Source organism: Ursus americanus, chromosome 12 (assembly GCF_024610735.1).
Source record: "Ursus americanus isolate L20-20 chromosome 12, mUrsAme1.1.p, whole genome shotgun sequence".
In the NCBI taxonomy this organism is placed as follows: domain Eukaryota; kingdom Metazoa; phylum Chordata; class Mammalia; order Carnivora; family Ursidae; genus Ursus; species Ursus americanus.
In genome coordinates, this window is record NC_142138.1 from 4,543,086 (window position 1) to 4,562,914 (window position 19,829).

Here is a 19,829-nt window from a genome sequence, read left to right on the forward strand (position 1 = left end):
GTTCTTTCCAAATTGGTCTGTAATCTCAGCAAACATTTTTGTACAGATTAATAATTTATATGCAACGTTTATATGCAAATGCGAAGAGTCTAGAATGTCCAAAGCATTCTTGAAGAAGAAGAACGAAGTTAAAAGACTACGCGATCTGGGGCATCTGGGTGGCTCAGTTGGTTAAGCATCTGCCTTCAGCTCAGATCATGATCCCAGGGTCCTGGGATCGAGCCCCACATCAGGATCCTTGCTCAGTGGGGAGTCTGCTTCTCCCTCTACCCCTCTCACAGTTCAAGATCTCTCACTCTGTCTCTCTCACTCAAATAAATAAATAAAAATCTTAAAAAAAAAAAAAGACTACATGATCTGACTTCAATACTTAATATAAGCTGCAGAATCAAGAAAGTGTGGTGCTGGCATAGGGTAGAAGAATGGAGATCAGCAGAGAGTCCCAAAATAGCCCATTCTATTTTAATTTGATTTCAACAAAGGTGCCAAAGCAATCTGTTGGTGGAAAGATGGTGTTTTCCATAAATGATGCTGGAATAAGTGGATATCTAGATGGGAAAACAAAACTGAACCTTAACCCTAACTCACATATTACTCCCAAATTAGTTTAGAATAGATGATAGACCTAAATATAAAGGCTAAAAACCATAAAACATCTAGAAATAAAATATAGGGAAATATTTTTGTGCTCTTCGCATGGGCAAAGTTTTCTTAGGCAAGATCCTGAAAGCATTAACCATAAAAAAATATTGATAAATTGACCTTCATCAAAATTTAAAACTTTTGCTTATCAAAAGTCACCACTAGTGACTTCAGTTAGGCAAGCCACAGACTGAGAGAAAATATTCATGAAACATATCTAACAAAGGACTTGCATCTAGAATATATGAAGAATTCTTACATCTCAATAATAAAAAGATAAATAGCCCAATTATGAAAGGGGCAAAAATATTTTAAGATACTTCATAAAAAAATAAGTACCACTGGCTAATAAGGCACATGAAAAGATGTTTAACATCATTAGTCATCTTGAAAATGCAAATTAAAACTGCAATGAGATACAATTAAACACTACAATCTCGGCTAAAATTTAAAATATTGATGGCACATACTGGTATGAACATAGAGCAGTTGGAGTTCTTGGCATAAGTGTAGAGCAATTCTTATATTAGTAATTATTACTATATTAGCTATGATGTGGTGCAATTAAAATTCTCATACATTGTTAATGGGAATGTAACTTGGTATAATCACTTCAGGAAAAGATCTGGTAGTTTCTTATAAAACTAAATATATACCTATCCTATAACCCAGTAATCCCACTCTTAGGTAGTTATCCAAGACAGATGAAACATAGGCCTATTGAAAGACTTGTACAGGAATGTTAATAGCTCAAAACTGGAAATAACCCAAATATCTATTAGGAGAAAAGATAAATAAACTGTGATATAGTCATATGATTAGATTTTGCTACTGTTTCATGCAACATATGGATGAATTTCTAAAATGCTGTGCTGAGTGCAAGAAGTTTTTTATATAAGGGTTCATACTTGTTCCATTCATATGAAGTTCTGGAGTACCACCATTCCATGGTGAAAAATGGGAATAGTGTTTGCTTGGGTGAGGGAATAGTGGTTTGTTGGGAATTTACCAAAAAAGGTTATGATGGAACTCTCTGGATTGTTGGATATGTTCTATATTTTGGTAGGGATTTGGGTTACCTGAGTTTTTGCATTTATTAAACTTATCATCTGGCATACTTAAGGTTTGTGCGTTCAGTGTTTGTAAATTTATCTTTATATATATATATATATATATATAAATGTGTGTGTATAAATATATATATATATCCATGGATATATATTATATATTGTATTATATAATATATTGTATATTATATAATATATATTATATATATTAAATCTCCAACATGAAAGCATTGTAAATAAATGCTTAATTCTGAGTAATGATATACATGCTTAAGTGTCTACTGATGTCTGTAGTCTACTTGAAAATGCATTTTGTTTTTTAAAAATGGGTGGGTCGCTAAATATGTGATAGAGCAAATTTAAGCATACCCTGGAGATATTGTGGGTTCATTTCCAGACCACCACAGTAAAGCAAATATGCAATGAAGAAAGTCAAAAGAATATTTTGGTTTTCCACTGCATATGAAAGATGTTTACACTATACTATAGTCTATTAAGTGAGCAATAGCATTCTGTCCAAAAAAAAAAAAAAAAAAAGCTACATACCTTAATTTTAAAAATCCTTTATTGCTAAAAAATACTAACCACCATCTGGGCTTTCAGTGAGTCATAATCTTTTTGCTGGTGGAAGGTCTTACATCAGTGTTGATGGCTGCTGACTGATCAGGATGGTGGTTGCTGAAGGTTGGGATGGTTGTGGAAGTTTCTTAAAAAAAGACAACAGTGAAGTTGCCACATTGATCGACTCTCTTCCTTTCATGAATGATTTCTCTGTAATGTGGCATGTGGTTTGATAGTATTTTACCCACAGAACTTCTTTCAAAATTGGAGTCGGTTGTCTCAAACCCTGCCACTGCTTTATCAACTAAGTTTATGTGATATTCTAAATCCTTTGTTATTGTTTCAACATTCTTCACAGCATCCTCACCAGGAGTAGATTCCATCCCAAGAAACTGCTTTCTTTGTTCATCCATAAGAAGTAACTCCTCATCGGTTCAAGTGTTACCATGAGATTGTAGCAATTTAGTCACACGTTCAAGCTCCGCTTGTAATTCTAGTTCTCTTGCTGTTTACACCCCATCTGCACTTAGTTACTTCTTCCACTGAAGTCTTAAACGCCTCAAAGTTACCCTTGAGGGTTGGAATCAACTTCTTTCAAACTCGTGTTCATGTTGGTATTTTGACTGCCTCCCATGAATCACGAGTATTCTTTATGGCCTCTAGAATGGTGAATCCTTTCCTGAAGGTTTGCATTTACTTTGGACAGATCCATCAGAGGAATCACTACCTATGGCAGCTAAAACTGTACAGAATTTGTCTCTTAAATAATAATACTTGAAAGTCAAAATTACTCCTTGATCCATGGGCTACAGAATGGATGTTGTGTTAACAGGCACGAAAACATTAATCTTGTTGTCCATCTCCATCAGAGCTCTTGGGTGACCAGGTGCAATGTCAGTGAACAGTGATATTTTGAAGGGAGTCTTTATCCCTTTCTTTCTTTCTTTCTTTCTTTCTTTCTTTCTTTCTTTCTTTCTTTCTTTCTTTCTTTCCTTCCTTCCTTCCTTCCTTCCTTCCTTCCTTCCTTCCTTCCTTCCTTCCTTTATTTATTTGACAGAGACAACCAGTGAGAGAGGGAACACAAGCAGGGGGAGTGGGAGAGGAAGAAGCTGGCTCCTAGTGGAGAAGCCTGATGTGGGGCTCGATCCCAGAACGCCAGAATCACGCCCTGAACTGAAGGCAGACGCTTAACGACTGCGCCACCCAGGCGCCCCAGGAGTCTTTTTTTTTCTGAGCGGGTCTCAACAGTGGGCTTAAGCTGTTCAGTAAACCATGCTATAAACAGATGTGCTGTCATCCAGGCTTTGTTGTTTGATTGATAGAGCACAGGCAGAGTAGATTTAGCATAATTCTTAAGGGCCCTAGGATTTTTAGAATGGTAAATGAGCATGGACTTCAACTTAATTCACCAGTTGCATTAGCCCCTAACAAGAGAGTCAGTCTGTCCTTTGAAACTTTAAAGCCAGGCATTGCCTTGACCTCTCTAGTTATGAAAGTCCCAGATAGAATCTTCTTCTAGAATGAAGCTGTTTCATTTATATTAAAAATCTGTTATTTAGTGTAGTCACCTTCATTAATTATCTTAGCTAGATCTTCTGGACAACGTACTGTGCTTCTACATCAGCTCTTGGTGCTTCACCTTCCATTTTTTATGTTAAGGAGATGGCTTCTTTCCCTACAGCTAATGAACCTACTTTTGTTAGCTTCATGTTTTTCTTCTTCAGCTTCCTCATGTTTCTTAGCGTTCATGGAAAGCAAGAGAGTTAGGGCCTTGCTCTGGATTAGGGAATGTTGTGGCTGGTTTGATCTTCTATCCAGGCCACTCAGACTTTCTCCATATCAGCAATAAAGGTGTTCTGCTTTTAGCATTCACGTGTTCACTGGAATAGCATTTTAAATTTCCTTCAAGACCTTTTTCTTTGCATTTACAACTTGTTTGGTGCAGAAGGCCTAGCTTTTGGCCTGTTTTGACTTTTGAAATGCCTTTCTGAGTAAGTTTAAATATTTCTAGCTTTTGATTTATGTATTTATTCATTTTAAAAGATTTTTATTTATTAATTGGAGAGAGAGACAGATAGCGAGAGGGAGCAGGAGCAGGGAGGAGAGGGAGAAGCAGGCTCCTCACCAGGCAGGGAGCCCGACGTGAGACTCAATCCCAGGACCCCGGGACCATGACCCGGGCCGAAGGTAGGCACCAAACTGACTGAGCCACCCAGGTGCCCCTAGCTTTTGATTTAAAGTGAGAGAATTGCAGCTCTTTCTTTCACTCGAACACATAGAGGCCATTGTCGGGTTATTTTTGGTCTAACTTCAATATTGTAAGGAGACCAGAGGAGACGGAGAGAGATGAGGAGAATGGCTAGTCAGTGGAGCAGTTAGAACACACACAACGTTTATCAGTTAAGTTTGTCATCTTATATGGGCACCCAGAACAATTATAATAGTAACATCAAAGATCACTGATCATAGATCACCATAGCAAATATAATAATAATGTAAAAGTTTGAAATTTTGTGAGAATTACCAAAATGTGACAGAAACGCATGAAGTGAGCAAATGCTGTTGGAAAAATGGTGCTGATAGACTTGATATAAGATTGTCACAAACCTTCAATATGTTAAAAAAAAAAGCAATATCTATGAAGAGCAATAAAGCTAAGTGCATTAAAACAAGGCATGCCTGTATTGTGAAATGTTAACAATCAAACAATCTGGGTTGTAGATATATAGATGTTTGCCGTACAGGTTTTAAAATTTTTCTGTTTTCTGTGTCTGTATATTTTCATACTATATTGGGAGGAAAATGGTGTTACTGGTGTTATGAAATACAACTCTTGGCAAATGTGTTTAAAAAATATATAATGGCAACAAGAAAATATAAGGTACTTAGAAATAAATCTAGCAAAAATATTTGTATAATCTTTATTTGAAAAATGATCAAACTTTATTAAAACATATTACAGAAGACCTTAATAAGTGGACAGGTGTACCATGTTCTTGTATAGTAGTTGTCTGTATTGTAAATATGTCAGTTATCCTCAGTTCAACTCTGGATCGAGTGCAGTGTCAAAGTTTTTATCTAGAAGTTGATTCTAAAATTTATATGGAAGAGCAAAGCCCAAGATTAGCTCTCATAATTTTCAAAAGTAATAACAATATGAATGGACTTGCCTTACAGGTATTAAGACTTATTGTCAAGCTATACCAGTTAAACAGTATGGTATTGGCACAGGGGCTGAAGTACAGTGGAAAAGAATATAGTCAAGAGAGACACCCTTGCATTTATGCAAACTGAATATTGCACTGAAATTGTACATCATTTAACAAATGACCTGGGATAATTGATCATATGTACAGAAAAAAATATAATAGAATTCCTATCTCCCTCCATATGTAAAAATAAGTTCCAGGTATATTAACAAACTTTTTGTGAAAAACCTACAAATCTTTGAGAAGAAAATATAAGCAAATATATTCATGTGTCTGTGTGTTAAAGTATTTCTTATGTATAAAAAATAATACAAGGAAAGATTGATGTTTGACTACATAAAAATTAAATCTTTTGAAGACTCTATTAAAAATAAAAGTAAAAAATAGACTGAGAAAACATTTTCAATGAATTTAACTTATAAGTAATTACTATCCAGAATATATCTTCTAATTCAATAAGAAAAAAAAAAGCAGAAAATCTAATAGAAAAATGGGCCAGGGTATAAATAGGCAGTTCACCATTGAGGAAACCCTAGTGGTTAATAAACATATGAAACCTTGCTTAACCTCACTAATAATTACAGGAAATACCAATTAAAACCATACTATGATTGGGGTTGCTTGGCTGGTTCAGTTGGTGGAGCATGTGACTATTGATCTCAAGGTTGTGGGTTTGAGCCCCCATGTTGGGTGTAGAGATTACTTAAAATCTTAAAAAAAAATGAAAAATTGAAAACCGTACTATGATGAGAGCCAGTAGATTAGCAAAAATTAAAAGGTCTGGGGTGCCTGGGTGGCTCAGTCCATTAGGCATTCGACTCTTGGTTTCAGTTCAGGTCATGATCTCAGGTCATGGGATTGGCTCTGTGTTTGGCTCTGTGCTCAGTGTGGAGTCCGCTTGAGATTCTCCCTCTCCTTCCCCCACTGCCCCCCCACCCTCACGGGTGTGCACTCTTTCTCTCAAATGAATAAATATAATCTTTAAAAAAATCAGAAAGTCTGAAAATACCAAATATTGGAGAATATGTGTTCAGCAATTAATTTTTGGGCATCTACTATATGCCAATCACTGTTCTAAGTCATTCAGATGCATTAGTAAATAAAACATACTGAGATCCTTGCTCTCATGGAGCTTAGAGTCTAGTGGGGGGGAGGATAGAAAATAGGCAATAAACATAATAAATAAGTAAATTACATAACATGTTAGTGATAAATGTATTGAAAATATATTGGTGATATATTAAAAAAAAGTTATAGCAGTATAAGAGGGTGATAGGGAGTAAAGGAAGTTGCAACATTATGTAGGGCTATCAGGGTAGTAGACTTCATGCTCAGGTGAAAATTGAGCCAAGATTTTTGAAGGCTGTTAGGGAGTTAGTCAAGGAAATATTTGGGGGGAGAGGAGCGTTATAAGTAGAATGCACAGATTAGCTTAAGACCTTCAGGTAGTAGAATGCCGGATGTGTTTGATGAATAATAGAGTCCAGTATGGCTGGATCAAAGTGTGCAAGGGAGAGAGGAGGTCAGAGAGATACTGGGAAGGGGTGGTGAGTCACCCTTTTAGGTCTTTATGTGGATTTTGATTTTCACTCGTGAGTGAATCAGGGAGCCATTCGAGGGTTTTGAGCAGGAGTGTTACGATCTAACTGACCTTTGAAAGGAACACTGTTACGTTGAGAATAGACTATAGAGGGTTAAGGGTAGAAGTAGGAATGGGGTACTGGGTAAGGGATGGTTGAGAAGCCAGGGAGACCATGGTGGCTTAGACTGCAATAGCAGAAGCCAAGAGGTTTTTCCCTAACTTCAACTCTTCAGGTGACAAAATTGAATTGAGACTCTTTAGACTTTTTATCACATTTATTGTGATTATTATATATTTTATTGCAGAAATTTAAGTGGATTTTGTGTGTTTTGTTGCTGCCCCAGTCTCTTTTGAAGGTGTTATATGATATATTGTTACATAATATAACATGTATGTGCTGTTACTTTAATACCCACCCCCCAATTCCAATATCTAAAACATGACTAAATCCAAGGTTTTTGTTTAAGAGATTGTACGTGTATGTACACTGTGGAGATATGTCTGAAAAATGGTTGTATTCTGGATGTATTTTAAAGCTGAAGCCATTAAGAATTCCTGATGGATGGTATGATTTCACTCATGTGGAATTTAAGAAAGCAGATGAACACATGGGAGGGGGAAAAAAGAGGAAGGGAAATAATGTGATAAGAGACTTAACGATGAGAACAAACTGAGGGTTGATGGAGGGATGTGGGTGGGAGATGGACTAAAAGGGTTTTGGGTATTAAGGAGGGCACTTGTTATGATGAACACTGGATGTTATATGTAAGTGATGAAATCACTGAATTCTACTCCTGAAACCAATATTGCACTGTATGTTAACTAACTAGAATTTAAATAAAAATTTTAAAAAAAACTTCAGGAGAGAAAAAGGGAAAAAATGATAGATTGTGACAAAACTCTTGATAATTATGAAACTTTAATGAAAAAAAACTATAAAAAAGAATTCCTGATGGATGGGATATGATGGATGTGAATAACTGATGAGTCCAGTTGTTTTGATCTAAACAACCAGAAGAATAGAAATACCATCATCTGTGGGGCACCTGGGTGGCTCAGTTGGTTAAGCGTCTGCCTTCAGCTCAGGTCATGATCTCAGGGTCCTGGGATCGAGCCCCCGCATTGGGCTCCCTGCTCAGCGGGAAGCCTGCTTCTCCTTCTCCCACTCCCCCTGCTTGTGTTCCCTCTCTTGCTGTGTGTGTGTGTCTCTCTGTCAAATAAATAAATAAAATCTTAAAAAAAAAAAAGGAAGAAATACTATCATCTAAGATGGGAAAGGCCTGTGGTTGGAATCAACTTTGGTGGAAAGAGTGAGCTCAGTTTGGGACATGTGGGATTTAAGATGTTGAGTAGACAAATTGGTTATGAGTGTCAGGAGCTTGGGAGACAGCTCTGGGAAGCATTGGAGGGGAAGGTTAAATCTAAATGTATACTTCCAAGAGACTTTTTATAGTGTGCATGAAGAAACAAGTACAAGCTATTTATAGGAGCATTGTTTTGATGGAGAAGAAAAACATGCAAAGAAAATTAACTTTCTGTTTCCTGGAGAATGGATAAATAAATATTATAAATAAGTGACAAAATAAATTTATAAAGTGGACTAATGAATGAAAGTGAAAAATATCCACGTGAATTTCCCAGTTATAATGTTGAAGTCAGTAGATGAATACATACAATATTTTAAATAATTTAAAAACATGTGAAACAGTACTACTAATTATTTATGAATATATATGTAAGAAAACATAAAAAGACATATGGCAAAGATAAAATATTTTGTACCAGTTAAGTGGGAAGTTGTGGGAGGTGGGACTTGATACATTTTGAAAGCAAGTCACAGAGGCCCAACTGTTCTCACACCAATGGTGTCTATAGTCATCCCTTCGTTATATTATTTTCTATACTTCTTTGTCTAAAATGTTTCCTAATTAAAGAAAAATTCCATGTCGTTCCTTTCATATCCCTGACTCAATGATAGGTGAATCCTTTACAGTTCATCAAGTTAATGGCTAGCCCAATGGGTATCTGGAATAATCTCCACTGGTGAGATGGTTCCATCTAGTGGGGAAAATGCTGCAAGTATTCTGTGAGATACTCCTTTTGGGAAGGAAGAGTAGAGAGGTTGTAGTTAACCTGACTGCTCTTTATTTCACTGAATTTAAAAGATAAGAGAAATATTTGGTTTTTGCCATTGTTAAGATAATGCTATAGGGCATTTAATGCAGACCTGTAAGATTTAGATGTGTTCTTATTTCTGTGTAACTTGTGTTTGTGCTTTGTTTTTCAGAAGGAGTTGAGCCTTCCAAGAAGAGGCAGCTTGTAAGTTGCTGATTATTATGATTATGATTATGAACACTAGCTTAGGAATCCCTTCTGGGGGCCGTTGTCAGTATTATTTAGAGGAGTCCCGTTTATCCCCCTTCCTCCCCCCCCCCCCCCCGACTCTTATCTGGGCCAGGGAACCCGGTGGGCCAGCCAATTTCTCTTGCTAGGTCAGATCCTCCCCTTTCCACCATCCCTTCTCACCCCCGGTCATCTTCTCTGTCTCAGTTTTTGCCGAGCATTTGAGGAAAAGCTGCTACTTAAGTACCACCACAGTTTTTATACTTGTGTTTTGGGATTTACCAAGTGGTGTTTTTTTTTTTTTGTTTTTTTTTAAACAGACTTAAGCTTTTTGGGAATGTTCAGGTTGAAACTCTGAGCATCTTTATCTGTTCCATAACATGGTACTAGGGAGAGGCCAACTTTTCTGACAGTTTGGGGGCAAGGGCAGCACCAAATTTGGATTCAGGGTAGGAGTAAGGCTTTCTTTCACCTGTTCATTCTATTCTGGCTTTAGGGCTAGGGAAATTGGTAAATAATCTTTGTCCCTGGACTTAAATTCTTTTATTTTCTTGGCCTGCTTTTTCTCTTAAGAATTCTTTTGGGGCAGTACTGCAAATTTGGCTAATCAGAATCATCAAAATGCTTATTAAAATTCTGAACAGATTCTGAACTTATTTGAGTCAGAATCTCCACGTTGAGGCCCAAGAAACCTGTATTTTTATGCACCTGCCTTTACACCCACCATGATTTTGCTAAGAAGCCAGATTTGGGAAACACTAAGGAAATGGCACTATGATAAAACAATGGCTTCAAAACTTTTCCTTACAGAAGCATAGAAGTAGGAGGACACAACAGAATTCATATTTATTTATTAAGTGTACCTTATATACACATCTTATGCACTTTTTGTAAGTGTATGAAGTACAAGGTAATTCTGTTATTGCCGTTTCAGGATTTTGTTTTATAAAAATACTCTAGTAATTAGTTGTCCTCTGAGATTTTTGTAAAGCCCCTTTGGCTGCTTTGTGAAAGCTCATTGTAATTTGATAAAGAGACTCAAGTTATGAGTCAGAAAACCCCTGGGGTTCAGTCAGCTTTGTCACTTAATTAGCTTTGTAAATGTAGACAAATCACTTCATCTCCTTAAGTCTTAGTTGTCTTATCTGTAAAATGAGGATCATGACATCTGTTCTCTTTTCTTACAGCTATTAGAAGGATCACTTAATATATGTGATAGTGCTTCATTTCTTAAAATTTTCTAGGATGTATTAGTTTTAGAACTCTTGGAAACATATGGGGTTAAATTGGACACATTTTATTATTTAAGAGCCACATTTCTTTATTTAAACTTAGTTCTAGGGACACCTGAGTGGCTCAGTCAGTTAGGCATTCGACTTTTGATTTTGGCCCAGGTCATGATCTCAGGTTTCTGAGATAGAGCTTGCATTGGGCTCTGCACTCAGAGAGGAGTCTGCTTGAGATTCTCTCTTTCCCTCTCACCCTTCCCCCGCTTGTGCTCTTTCTCTCTTTCTCCCTCCCTCCCTCTCTCTCTCAAATAAGTAAATAAATCTTTTTTTAAAAATTAGTTTATGGGACACCTGGGTGGCTAAGTTGGTTAAGTGTCTGCCTTTAGCTCAGGTCATGATCCCAGAGTCCTGGGATCGAGTCCTACATTGGGCTCCCTGCTCAGCAGAGAGCCTGCTTCTCCCTCTGCTTGTCACCCCCCTGCTTGTGCTCTCTCTTTCTCTCTCTCTCTCTGACGAATAAATAAATAAAATCTTTTAAAAAAATTAGCTTAGTTCTAGCAGTGGATCTGAAATTTAGGTTCTCGAGTGCCCCAAGTCTTCTAAAAACTGGGCAAAGGTGCTACCAGAACTCTTAATGGAGTGATCTCTGCTAAGTTATGTATACATAACTGAAAAGGAGTGGCTTTTCAGCATCTTGTAAGATTTTAAGTAATCTCTACATCCAACGTGGGCCTCAAACTCACAATCGTGAGATCAAGAGTAACATGCTCTACTGACTGAGCTGGCCAGGCACCCCTGTACTTGGTCACTATTGTATTATTTCTGGCATTTTTTCTTTTGTTTCCTCTTACTTGGAAGTTCTCTGAGATTTGCTCTTTGCTTAAGATTAAGTGAAATGAATTAAGGCCTGAGGCAGGTAGCTTCTTCTAGGAGTGTGTGCCTCCAGTGAATGGAGTTTGCTGAGGAGAAGGAAGGGTATCCTGGGAAAATGACTGTTATATGAAATTGGAGGCATTTGGGGGTCATTTTAGTTTTAATCTTAGGAATACCTTGGTCCTTTTAGTGATATCTAAAGTTAGGCTTTCTGTAACTTCCTTAAAAAATTTAATTAGACTCAGAAATAAATACTTTTAATAAAGTAACTCACATTTAAACAATTGATCATTCAGTAAATGCACACTATTGTCTATTGTGTGTTGGGCACCGATCTAGGTTTTGAGGCTGTAAGATTCAATTAGACATAACCTTCTATTTTGAGGATTTGTCATTAAGTAAGCCAGAAGTACCTCAGAGCAAACAATTTTTTTTTTTATCTTTAATATTGGAGGAGTAGAAAAGTTTTATTCTATAAGGAAGCTGGGAATCCTGGATACTAATCTAGGCTTTGCCACTAGTAAGTTATATGTCGACAGGAACTATCCTTTCTGGGACTGTATCGTCTCACTTACAAAACAAGAGATGGGCTTACCTCTTCTCTGCTTAGTTATCTCCCCAGATAATTGAGGTTCCATGGTACCTCTTTTGCGTAGAGCTGGGCAAGTCTTTGTAGGAAGTATGCAGTAGGAAGCAAAGTATGGCTTAGCATTTGCAGTAAAGAAGCCGGAAGGTATAAACAACACAACATAAGATGTTTGAGTAAGTTTAATTAATACTTAAAAGTTTGTGATAAGTGTGGAGAAACTGATGTTAATGAAACAAGTGACTTAGTCATTTGCTCCATTGTTTCTGGTCCTTGTAGACTAGTCTGAAAGTTTTTTTGTTTTGTTTTGTTTTGTTTTTTAAGATTTAATTACTTTGAGAGAGAGAGCGTGCACGAGCTGGGGGAGGAGCAGAGGGGGTGGGAGAGTGAAGGGGGAAAGAATCTCCAGCAGATTCTGCACTGAGTGTGCAAAGCTGAAGCCTGAGAAATCAGATGCAGGCTGATCTCATGACCTTGAGATCATGACCTGGAGATCATATCCTGAGCTGAAACCAAGAGTCAGACCCTTAACCGTTTAACTGACTGAGCCACGCAGGTGCCCCGTAGTTTGGAAGTTTTAAAAGTTATTATGATTGTCTTGGGACGCCTGGCTGACTCAGTCAGTAGTGTGCTTGATCTCGGGGTCGTGAGTTCAAGCCCCATGTTGGGTGTGGGGATTACTTAAAAAAAAAAAAAAAAGTTACTGTAATTGTCTTCTCAGTCTTGGCTGGAAGGAGAAGGAGGTGTTGTACTTCTGTCCCTGTTTGTCTCTGTCCCAGAACGGCTCTTGCAAGAGCAGATGCTACCATATGCCTATTGCAGGTATAAAGCCTCATTTCCTTTGGCATATTCTCTCTAGTATATTTTATGGGTGCAAAGAAATTTGGGGGTTGCAGCTAGTTTGGTGTCTTCTTTCGGGAGAGAGCTTCATTTAATAAGCATAATTTTCAAAGTTGCTGAGCAATATAAAATAAATGAAGTAATTTTGGAGGCTATCAATTGTTATGCTTTTCTATATAAATATAATAGTTGCATTAAAATGGATAGAAACTAAAAAATGGATTTTTAGATGTGATATCTTGGCATTCTACAAAATACACACTCTTCCACTTACCAAGTAACCCCTCCAATGTCTCCAAATTGGGAAGTAAAGTATACCATAGAAATGAAGAGCTTGGATTTGAGAGTCAGGCAGACTTGGGCCTGAGTCTTGCTAATACTTTATTAGGTGTTTTCTTTGTAAAACGAGTTACTGTATTTCTCTTTGTCTTTTTGCTTCTATTTATTTGTTCATTTGTTTAAATTCATTCATCATATCATATCATAAGTTCTTTCATATCATAAGTTCTTATTATGTACAGGCACTATTCTAGATACGGGAGATGAAGTAGTGATTAAGCAAAGTTTCCACTCTTACAGAGCTGTATTCAAGAGAGACAGACACACAGAAAATACATCACGTGTGTTGTAGGGTATTGAGTGCTATGAAGAAAAAGCCAAATAAGAGATATGATGGTATACATTTTGTGGAGCAGGGGTTGAAATTTTAAATTGTGTTGTCTAGGAATATTTTCATTAAGGTGACATTTGAGCAGAGAACAGAAAGAGTCTTGAATGAGTGATATTGATATATATTGGGCAAGAACATTCCATGAAGAGGATACAGCATGTGCCAAGGTTCTGAGGTAGGAACATGCTTGGCATGTTGAAGGACAGCAAGGAGGCCAGGGTGGCTGTTGGGGAATGAACAGTGGTGTTGGCATTGGTGGGAGGGGGCATCAAAGAATATGAGGCAGAGACTGGGTTTTGTAGTACCTTGTAGGCTACAGAAAAGATTTTGTATTTTACACTCATTGAGACAGAAAATCAGTGGGTGGTTTTAAGCAGAGAAAGATGTGATCTGTCCTAGTTTTTTTGTTTTGTTTTGCTTTGTTTTTGTTTTTTTGGAAAAGCGCAGTTTTAGTGAGATATAATCCACATAGCATATAATTACCATTTAAAAGTATACAGTTCACTGGTTTTTAGTGTATTCACAAGATTTTACAGGAATTACCACTGTCTTATTTCAGAACATCTTCATCACCTGGAAAGAAAACCCCTACTTGCTAGCATTCATTCTCCATTCTGTACTCCCTGTAGTCCCTCGTAACTAACTAATTTACTTTCTGTCTTAATAGATTTGCCTATTCTTAACATTCCATTTAAGAGGCATTATATAATATGTGGCCTCTTGTGTCTGGCTTCTTTTGCTTAACATAATTTTTTAGAGATTCATCCATGCTTTAGTATATGTCATACTTCGTTCCTTTTCAAGGTTAAATAGTATTGCATTGTATGTATGTATCACATTTTGTTTATCCATTATCTGTTGATGAACATTTGAATTCTTCCGCTTTTTGGCTATTGTGGATAATGCTGCTGTGAATGTGGGTGTACGAGTATCTGTTTGAGTCCCTGCTTTCAGTTATTTCAGGTAGATACCAGGAAGGGGAATTTCTGGATCATATGGTAATTCTGTGTGTAACTTTCTGAGGAACCACTATACTGCTTTCTATGGCAGCTGCACCATTTTACATTCCAACCAGCAATATATGAAGGTTCCAATTTCTCCACATCCTAGCCAACATTTGTTATTTTCCATTTTTAAAATAATAGTCATCTTCATATGTGTGAAGTGATATTTCATTGTGGCTTTAATTTGCATTTTCCTAATTACTAGTGATGTTGAGTATATTTTCATGTGCTTACTGGTCATTGGTAATCAGTGAAATCAATTTCTTTGCCCATTTTTGAATTGGGTTGTTTATTTTTATTATTTAGTTGTAGGAGTTCTTTATACATTCTGCATATTAAACTCTTTTTTAAAGAATATTTTATTTATTTATTTGTCCGAGAAACAGAGCACAAGCAGGGGGAGCAGCAGGCAGAGGGAGAAGAAGGCTCCCTGTTGAGCAAGGAGCCTGATACAGGACTCGATCCCTGGACCCTGGGATCATGACCTGAGCTGAAGGCAAATGCTCAACTGACTGAGCCACCCAGGCATCCTTGTTTTTGTTTTTTTTTTTTTTTAAGATTTTTTGAATATTAAACTCTTATCAGATAAATGATTTGCATATATTTTCTTCCATTCTTTGGGTTGCATTTGCATTTTCACTCCCTTGATAATGTCCTTGATACACAAAAGATGTTAATTTTCATGAAGTCCAGTTGATTTATTTTTTCTTTTGTTGCCTTTGCTTTTGATGTCATATCCAAGAAATCATTGCCAGATCCAGTATCAAAAAGGTATCCTCCAGGTATTTTCTTCTAAGAATTTTATAGTTTTAGGTCTCTGATCCATTTTGAGTGAATTTTTGTTTATGGTATAAGGTAAGTGTCTAACTTCATTCTTTTGCATATGAGTATCTAGTTTCCCCAGAATCATTTGTTAAAATGACTGTCTTTACCCCATTGGATGGTCTTGGCATCCATGTCAAAAATATTTGACCATATATATGAACATTTATTTTGGGACTCTCTATTCCATTGGTCTAACTGTCTGTCCTTTCACTAGTACCACACTGTTTTGATTACTGTATCTTTGTAGTAAGTTTTGAATTAGGAAGTTTGGTATCAAAGAACTAACTGTTCTTCAAGATTATTTTGGTTATTTAGGGTTTCTTGTGATTCCATATGAATGATAGATGAGTTTCTGTATTTCTGTAAAAATGTCATTGGGATTTTCATAGGGGTTGTATTGAATCTGTAGATCAATTTGGGTAATGTTATCAGATTGACTAATATTAAGTCTCCCAATGTTTGAACGTAGGATATTTTCCCATTTATTTAAGTCTTTAATTCCTTTCAGAACTGTTTCATAGTTTTCAGTGTACAGGTCTTTCACCTCCTTAGTTGAACTTATTCCTAAATTTTTATTCTTTGTGATATTATTATAAATGGACTTGTTTCTTAAATTCTTCTTTGGATTGTTCATTATTAGTGTATAGAAATGCAACTGATTTTTGTGTGTTGGTGTTATATCCTGCAATTTTGCTGAATTTGTTTTTCATTGTGGTTTTGATTTGCTTTTCTCTAATAACTAATGATGTAGAGTTTTCCTTTCTTTTTTTTTTAAGATTTTATTTATTTGAGAGAGAGACAGATAGCAACAGAGGTAGCGAGAGAGAGCAGAAGCAGGGAGGAGAGGGAGAAGCAGGCTCCCCACTGAGCAGGGAGCCCGATGCGGGGCTTGATCCCAGGACCCTGGGGTCATGACGTGAGGCAAAGTAGATGCTTAACTGACTGAGTCACCCGGTGCCCCTCATTTTTTTTTTTTTTTAAGATTTATTTATTTATTTGAGGGAGAGAGTGTGTACACGGGGAGAGGGGGGGAGAGGGAGGGAGAGAGGAGAGGGAGAGAGAGAATTTCAAGCAGACTCCCTGCTCAGTGGGAAGCCCAATGCAGGGCTTGATCTCATGACCCTGAGGTCACGCCCTGAGCCAAAATCAAGACTTGGAAGCTTAACCAACTGAGCCACCCAGGTGCCCCTGTAGAGTATCTTTTCACGTACCTGTTGGCTATTTGCATATCTTGTTTGGAGAAATGTTTATTCAAGACCTTGGCCCATTTTTTATTTGAGGTATTTGTCTTTTTATTGTTGAATTGTAAGAGTAATTTATATATTCTGTACACTAGGCCCTTATACATGATTTGCAAATATTTTCTTCCATTCTGTGAGTAGTTGTTTTACTTTCTTGATAGTGACCTCTGATGCATAGAAGTTTGTAATTTTGATGAAGTCCAGTTTATGGGCTTTTTCTTTGGTTGTGCATTTGGTATCATATTTAAGAAACCATTGCCTAATTCAAGGTCTTGTTTTTCTTAGGCCTTAATATATAAAGGTAAGTAAGTAATGACACAGAGAGACTAATGCTATTGAAAGAAAAATTTGTTACTTAAAATTTCCCCAACTGGAAGGGGCATGCCATGGCATGCAGACCTCATGAGGAAAGCACCGGGTTTGGTCAGGAGGCAGAAAGGAGCAAGAGGAAAGCCTAAGCCAGAGCCTATATTGGTGTTTGTACAGGAAAAGCAAGGCAGAGCAGGGTAACCAGCTTAGGACTGGCCACTTTGAATAACATCAGTGGGGTCTAGGCTATAGAGGTGGGTTTTAGTTGTCTGGTACTTGACCCTGAGTGATATAGGGCAGGGGAAATATTGGCTTGATGTGTGAGAGTTTGATAAAGGAAGTGGTTGGGAGTATGGACTCAGGATTGGTTAGAAGGTTTGTTAGTAGGATTTTTGCACATTCACAGAAACTGGATTGCAGGGGAGCTATGAACAATTTGGCTCTTAGTTTGGCCCTATGATTAATAAGTGCCAAGTAGGGGGAGCCTGGCTGGCTCAGTCGAGCATGCATGATCTGGGTGTTGTGAGTTCAAGCCCCACCACACTGGGTGTAGAGATTACTTGGGGAAAAAAAAAAAAAAGCTAATAGGCAAATACAGAATCTGAGAAAATATAGAACAATGTTGTGATGATTTAACTCTATTTGTTTTTAAGAGTTTTATGGTTTTAGCTCTCACTTTTGGTCTTTGATTCATTATTAGTTAATTTTTGTATGTGGTGTAAGGTGAGGATTCGATTTCATTCTTCTGAATGTGGATAGCTGTTGTCCCAGTTCCATTTGTTGAAACAACTTTTCTTTCTCTGTTGAATAGAGCTGTGTTAGGTTTTAACGAAGTCACTTCTCGTTCAGAGTGTAGGGAGAGCAGAAGTGAATGTAGGGAAGTATGTCAGGAAGCCATTGCAAAAATCAGTCAAGGTGGTGGTAGCTTAGACAAGATGGTAGCAGCTGAGGTGGTAAGAAATGGTTGGGTTCTGGATATATTTTGAATGGAGAGCTGACAATATTTCTTGATAGTTAATTTTGGTATGTGAAAGAAAGTTAGGAATTGGTAACTGCAAGATTTTAGGACTGAATAGCTAGATGAATATGGTTGCCATTTATTGAGCAAGATGGGGAATATGTGAGTGGAACAGGGTTGTTTTCTGTTGTTTTCATTCTTGGGAGGGACAGGAGTGGGAGTTGTTGGAGGAATCAGGACTTTGGTGCTTGTTTGACATCTAAGAAGGAGTGTTGTAAAGATAATTGTATATATGAACTGGGGACCAAGGGTGAAATCTGATCTGGAGGTATATATTTGGAGATTAACAACATATAAATGATATTCAAAGTTACGAGATTGGAGAAGTAAACTACTAAAATGCTACTCAAGTGTGGTCAGCTAACCGGTGGTGATTATCAAACTGTTACCAGTTTGCCATGAGTTAAGTACAGAAATTTAGAGTAACCAACTGACATTGTTGTGACCTTCAGGCATTTGATCAGTTTTCTATTATTTCATATTTATTGTATCTTGCAGTGGTTTGTTATGGTTTAAAATTTTCACCTGCTCCTTCACCACAGCTGGTTTGAGCAGCACTGACCTGGTGAGTGAGTGAGTCTAGAAAGAGATGGAAGGACTGAGCCCTGGGGCACTTGAGTGTTTATTAGTTAGGAGGGAAGGAGAATCCATTGGTAAAGAGAATGGAAAGAAGCAGCCAGTGAGATTGGAGGAAAACCAGAAGAGAGTGGTATTTACAAAGCGACGAGAAGAAAGTATGCCAAAAACTGCTGACAGGTTATGTAAGACGAACACTTAAGAATTGACGTTTGGGGCGCCTGGGTGGCACAGCGGTTAAAGCATCTGCCTTCGGCTCAGGGCGTGATCCCGGCGTTATGGGATCGAGCCCCACATCAGGCTCCTCCGCTATGAGCCTGCTTCTTCCTCTCCCACTCCCCCTGCTTGTGTTCCCTCTCTCGCTGGCTGTCTCTATCTCTGTCAAATAAATAAATAAAATCTTAAAAAAAAAAAAAAGAATTGATGTTTGGCTTTAGTAATAGGGAATTCCCTATTGGTGACTTAGGTGAACAATATCAATGGGAAGTGGGTATATAGAACTTGATTCGAATGGGTTCAGGAGAGAATGGGAGACAGTATTTTCTGTGTAATATTTGGGTTAAAAATGTTTAACCTCAGTGTACCATAGGAAGAAACAATCAGAGAAGTCCAAACTGAGGGAGCAATCTTTAGAAACTATTGGCCTGGACTCTTCAAAAATGTTGAAGTTGTAAAAGATTAAAGAAAAAAAGAGAGACAAAGGAGGTGTTCTAGGTTACTAGATACAAAAGAGACTTGGTGAATAAATGTAATGCTTAATTCTTGGGTGGATCCTGGATTTCAAAAAAATAGTTGAAGAACATTATTGGGACAGTTGAGGAGACTTGAATGTGGACTTTTATTCGATAATATTATTGTGTCGGTGTTAAACTTTCTAGTGGAACAGTTGTGTGATGGTTCTCTCTTGTTAGGCAGGGATTAATTGTGGAAGTATTTGAGGGAGGAGGTTTGAAGGTGTTTACAAATGACTTGCCAATTGTTCAGCTAATTAACAAAAAGTAATTGCATGTGTGCGTGTGTGCCTGCCTGCGTGCACAGAGAGGAAGGGAGAAGGGAGAGAAAAGAGCAAATCTAAGTGAAGAGTATATAGAATTTCGCTTAGTCATTCTTCCTCCTTTTCTGACATTTTGGGGAGAATTAGTAATATTATTTCAAGGAGATTTGCTGAAAAGAGGATCATAGAAATCAGGTGATAGCTGGAAAAGGTCTTGGAGTTTTCTCCCCCTCTTTTTAAAATGTAGATGGGAGATATTA

General features: G+C 37.4%; 1 protein-coding gene across 4 annotated transcripts in view; it reads left to right on the forward strand.

Annotated features, from left to right (window-relative positions):
* The window catches only part of MAST2 (microtubule associated serine/threonine kinase 2), a 204,516-nt gene that overhangs the window by 70,832 nt on the left and 113,855 nt on the right, over nt 1-19,829 (forward strand). For all 4 annotated transcript variants that reach the window (XM_087865856.1, XM_045799660.2, XM_045799663.2 and 1 more), the window contains exon 4: nt 9,349-9,380. In XM_087865856.1, the coding sequence (XP_087721982.1) occupies nt 9,349-9,380 (32 nt within the window). The remainder of the gene's footprint in view (nt 1-9,348; nt 9,381-19,829) is intronic.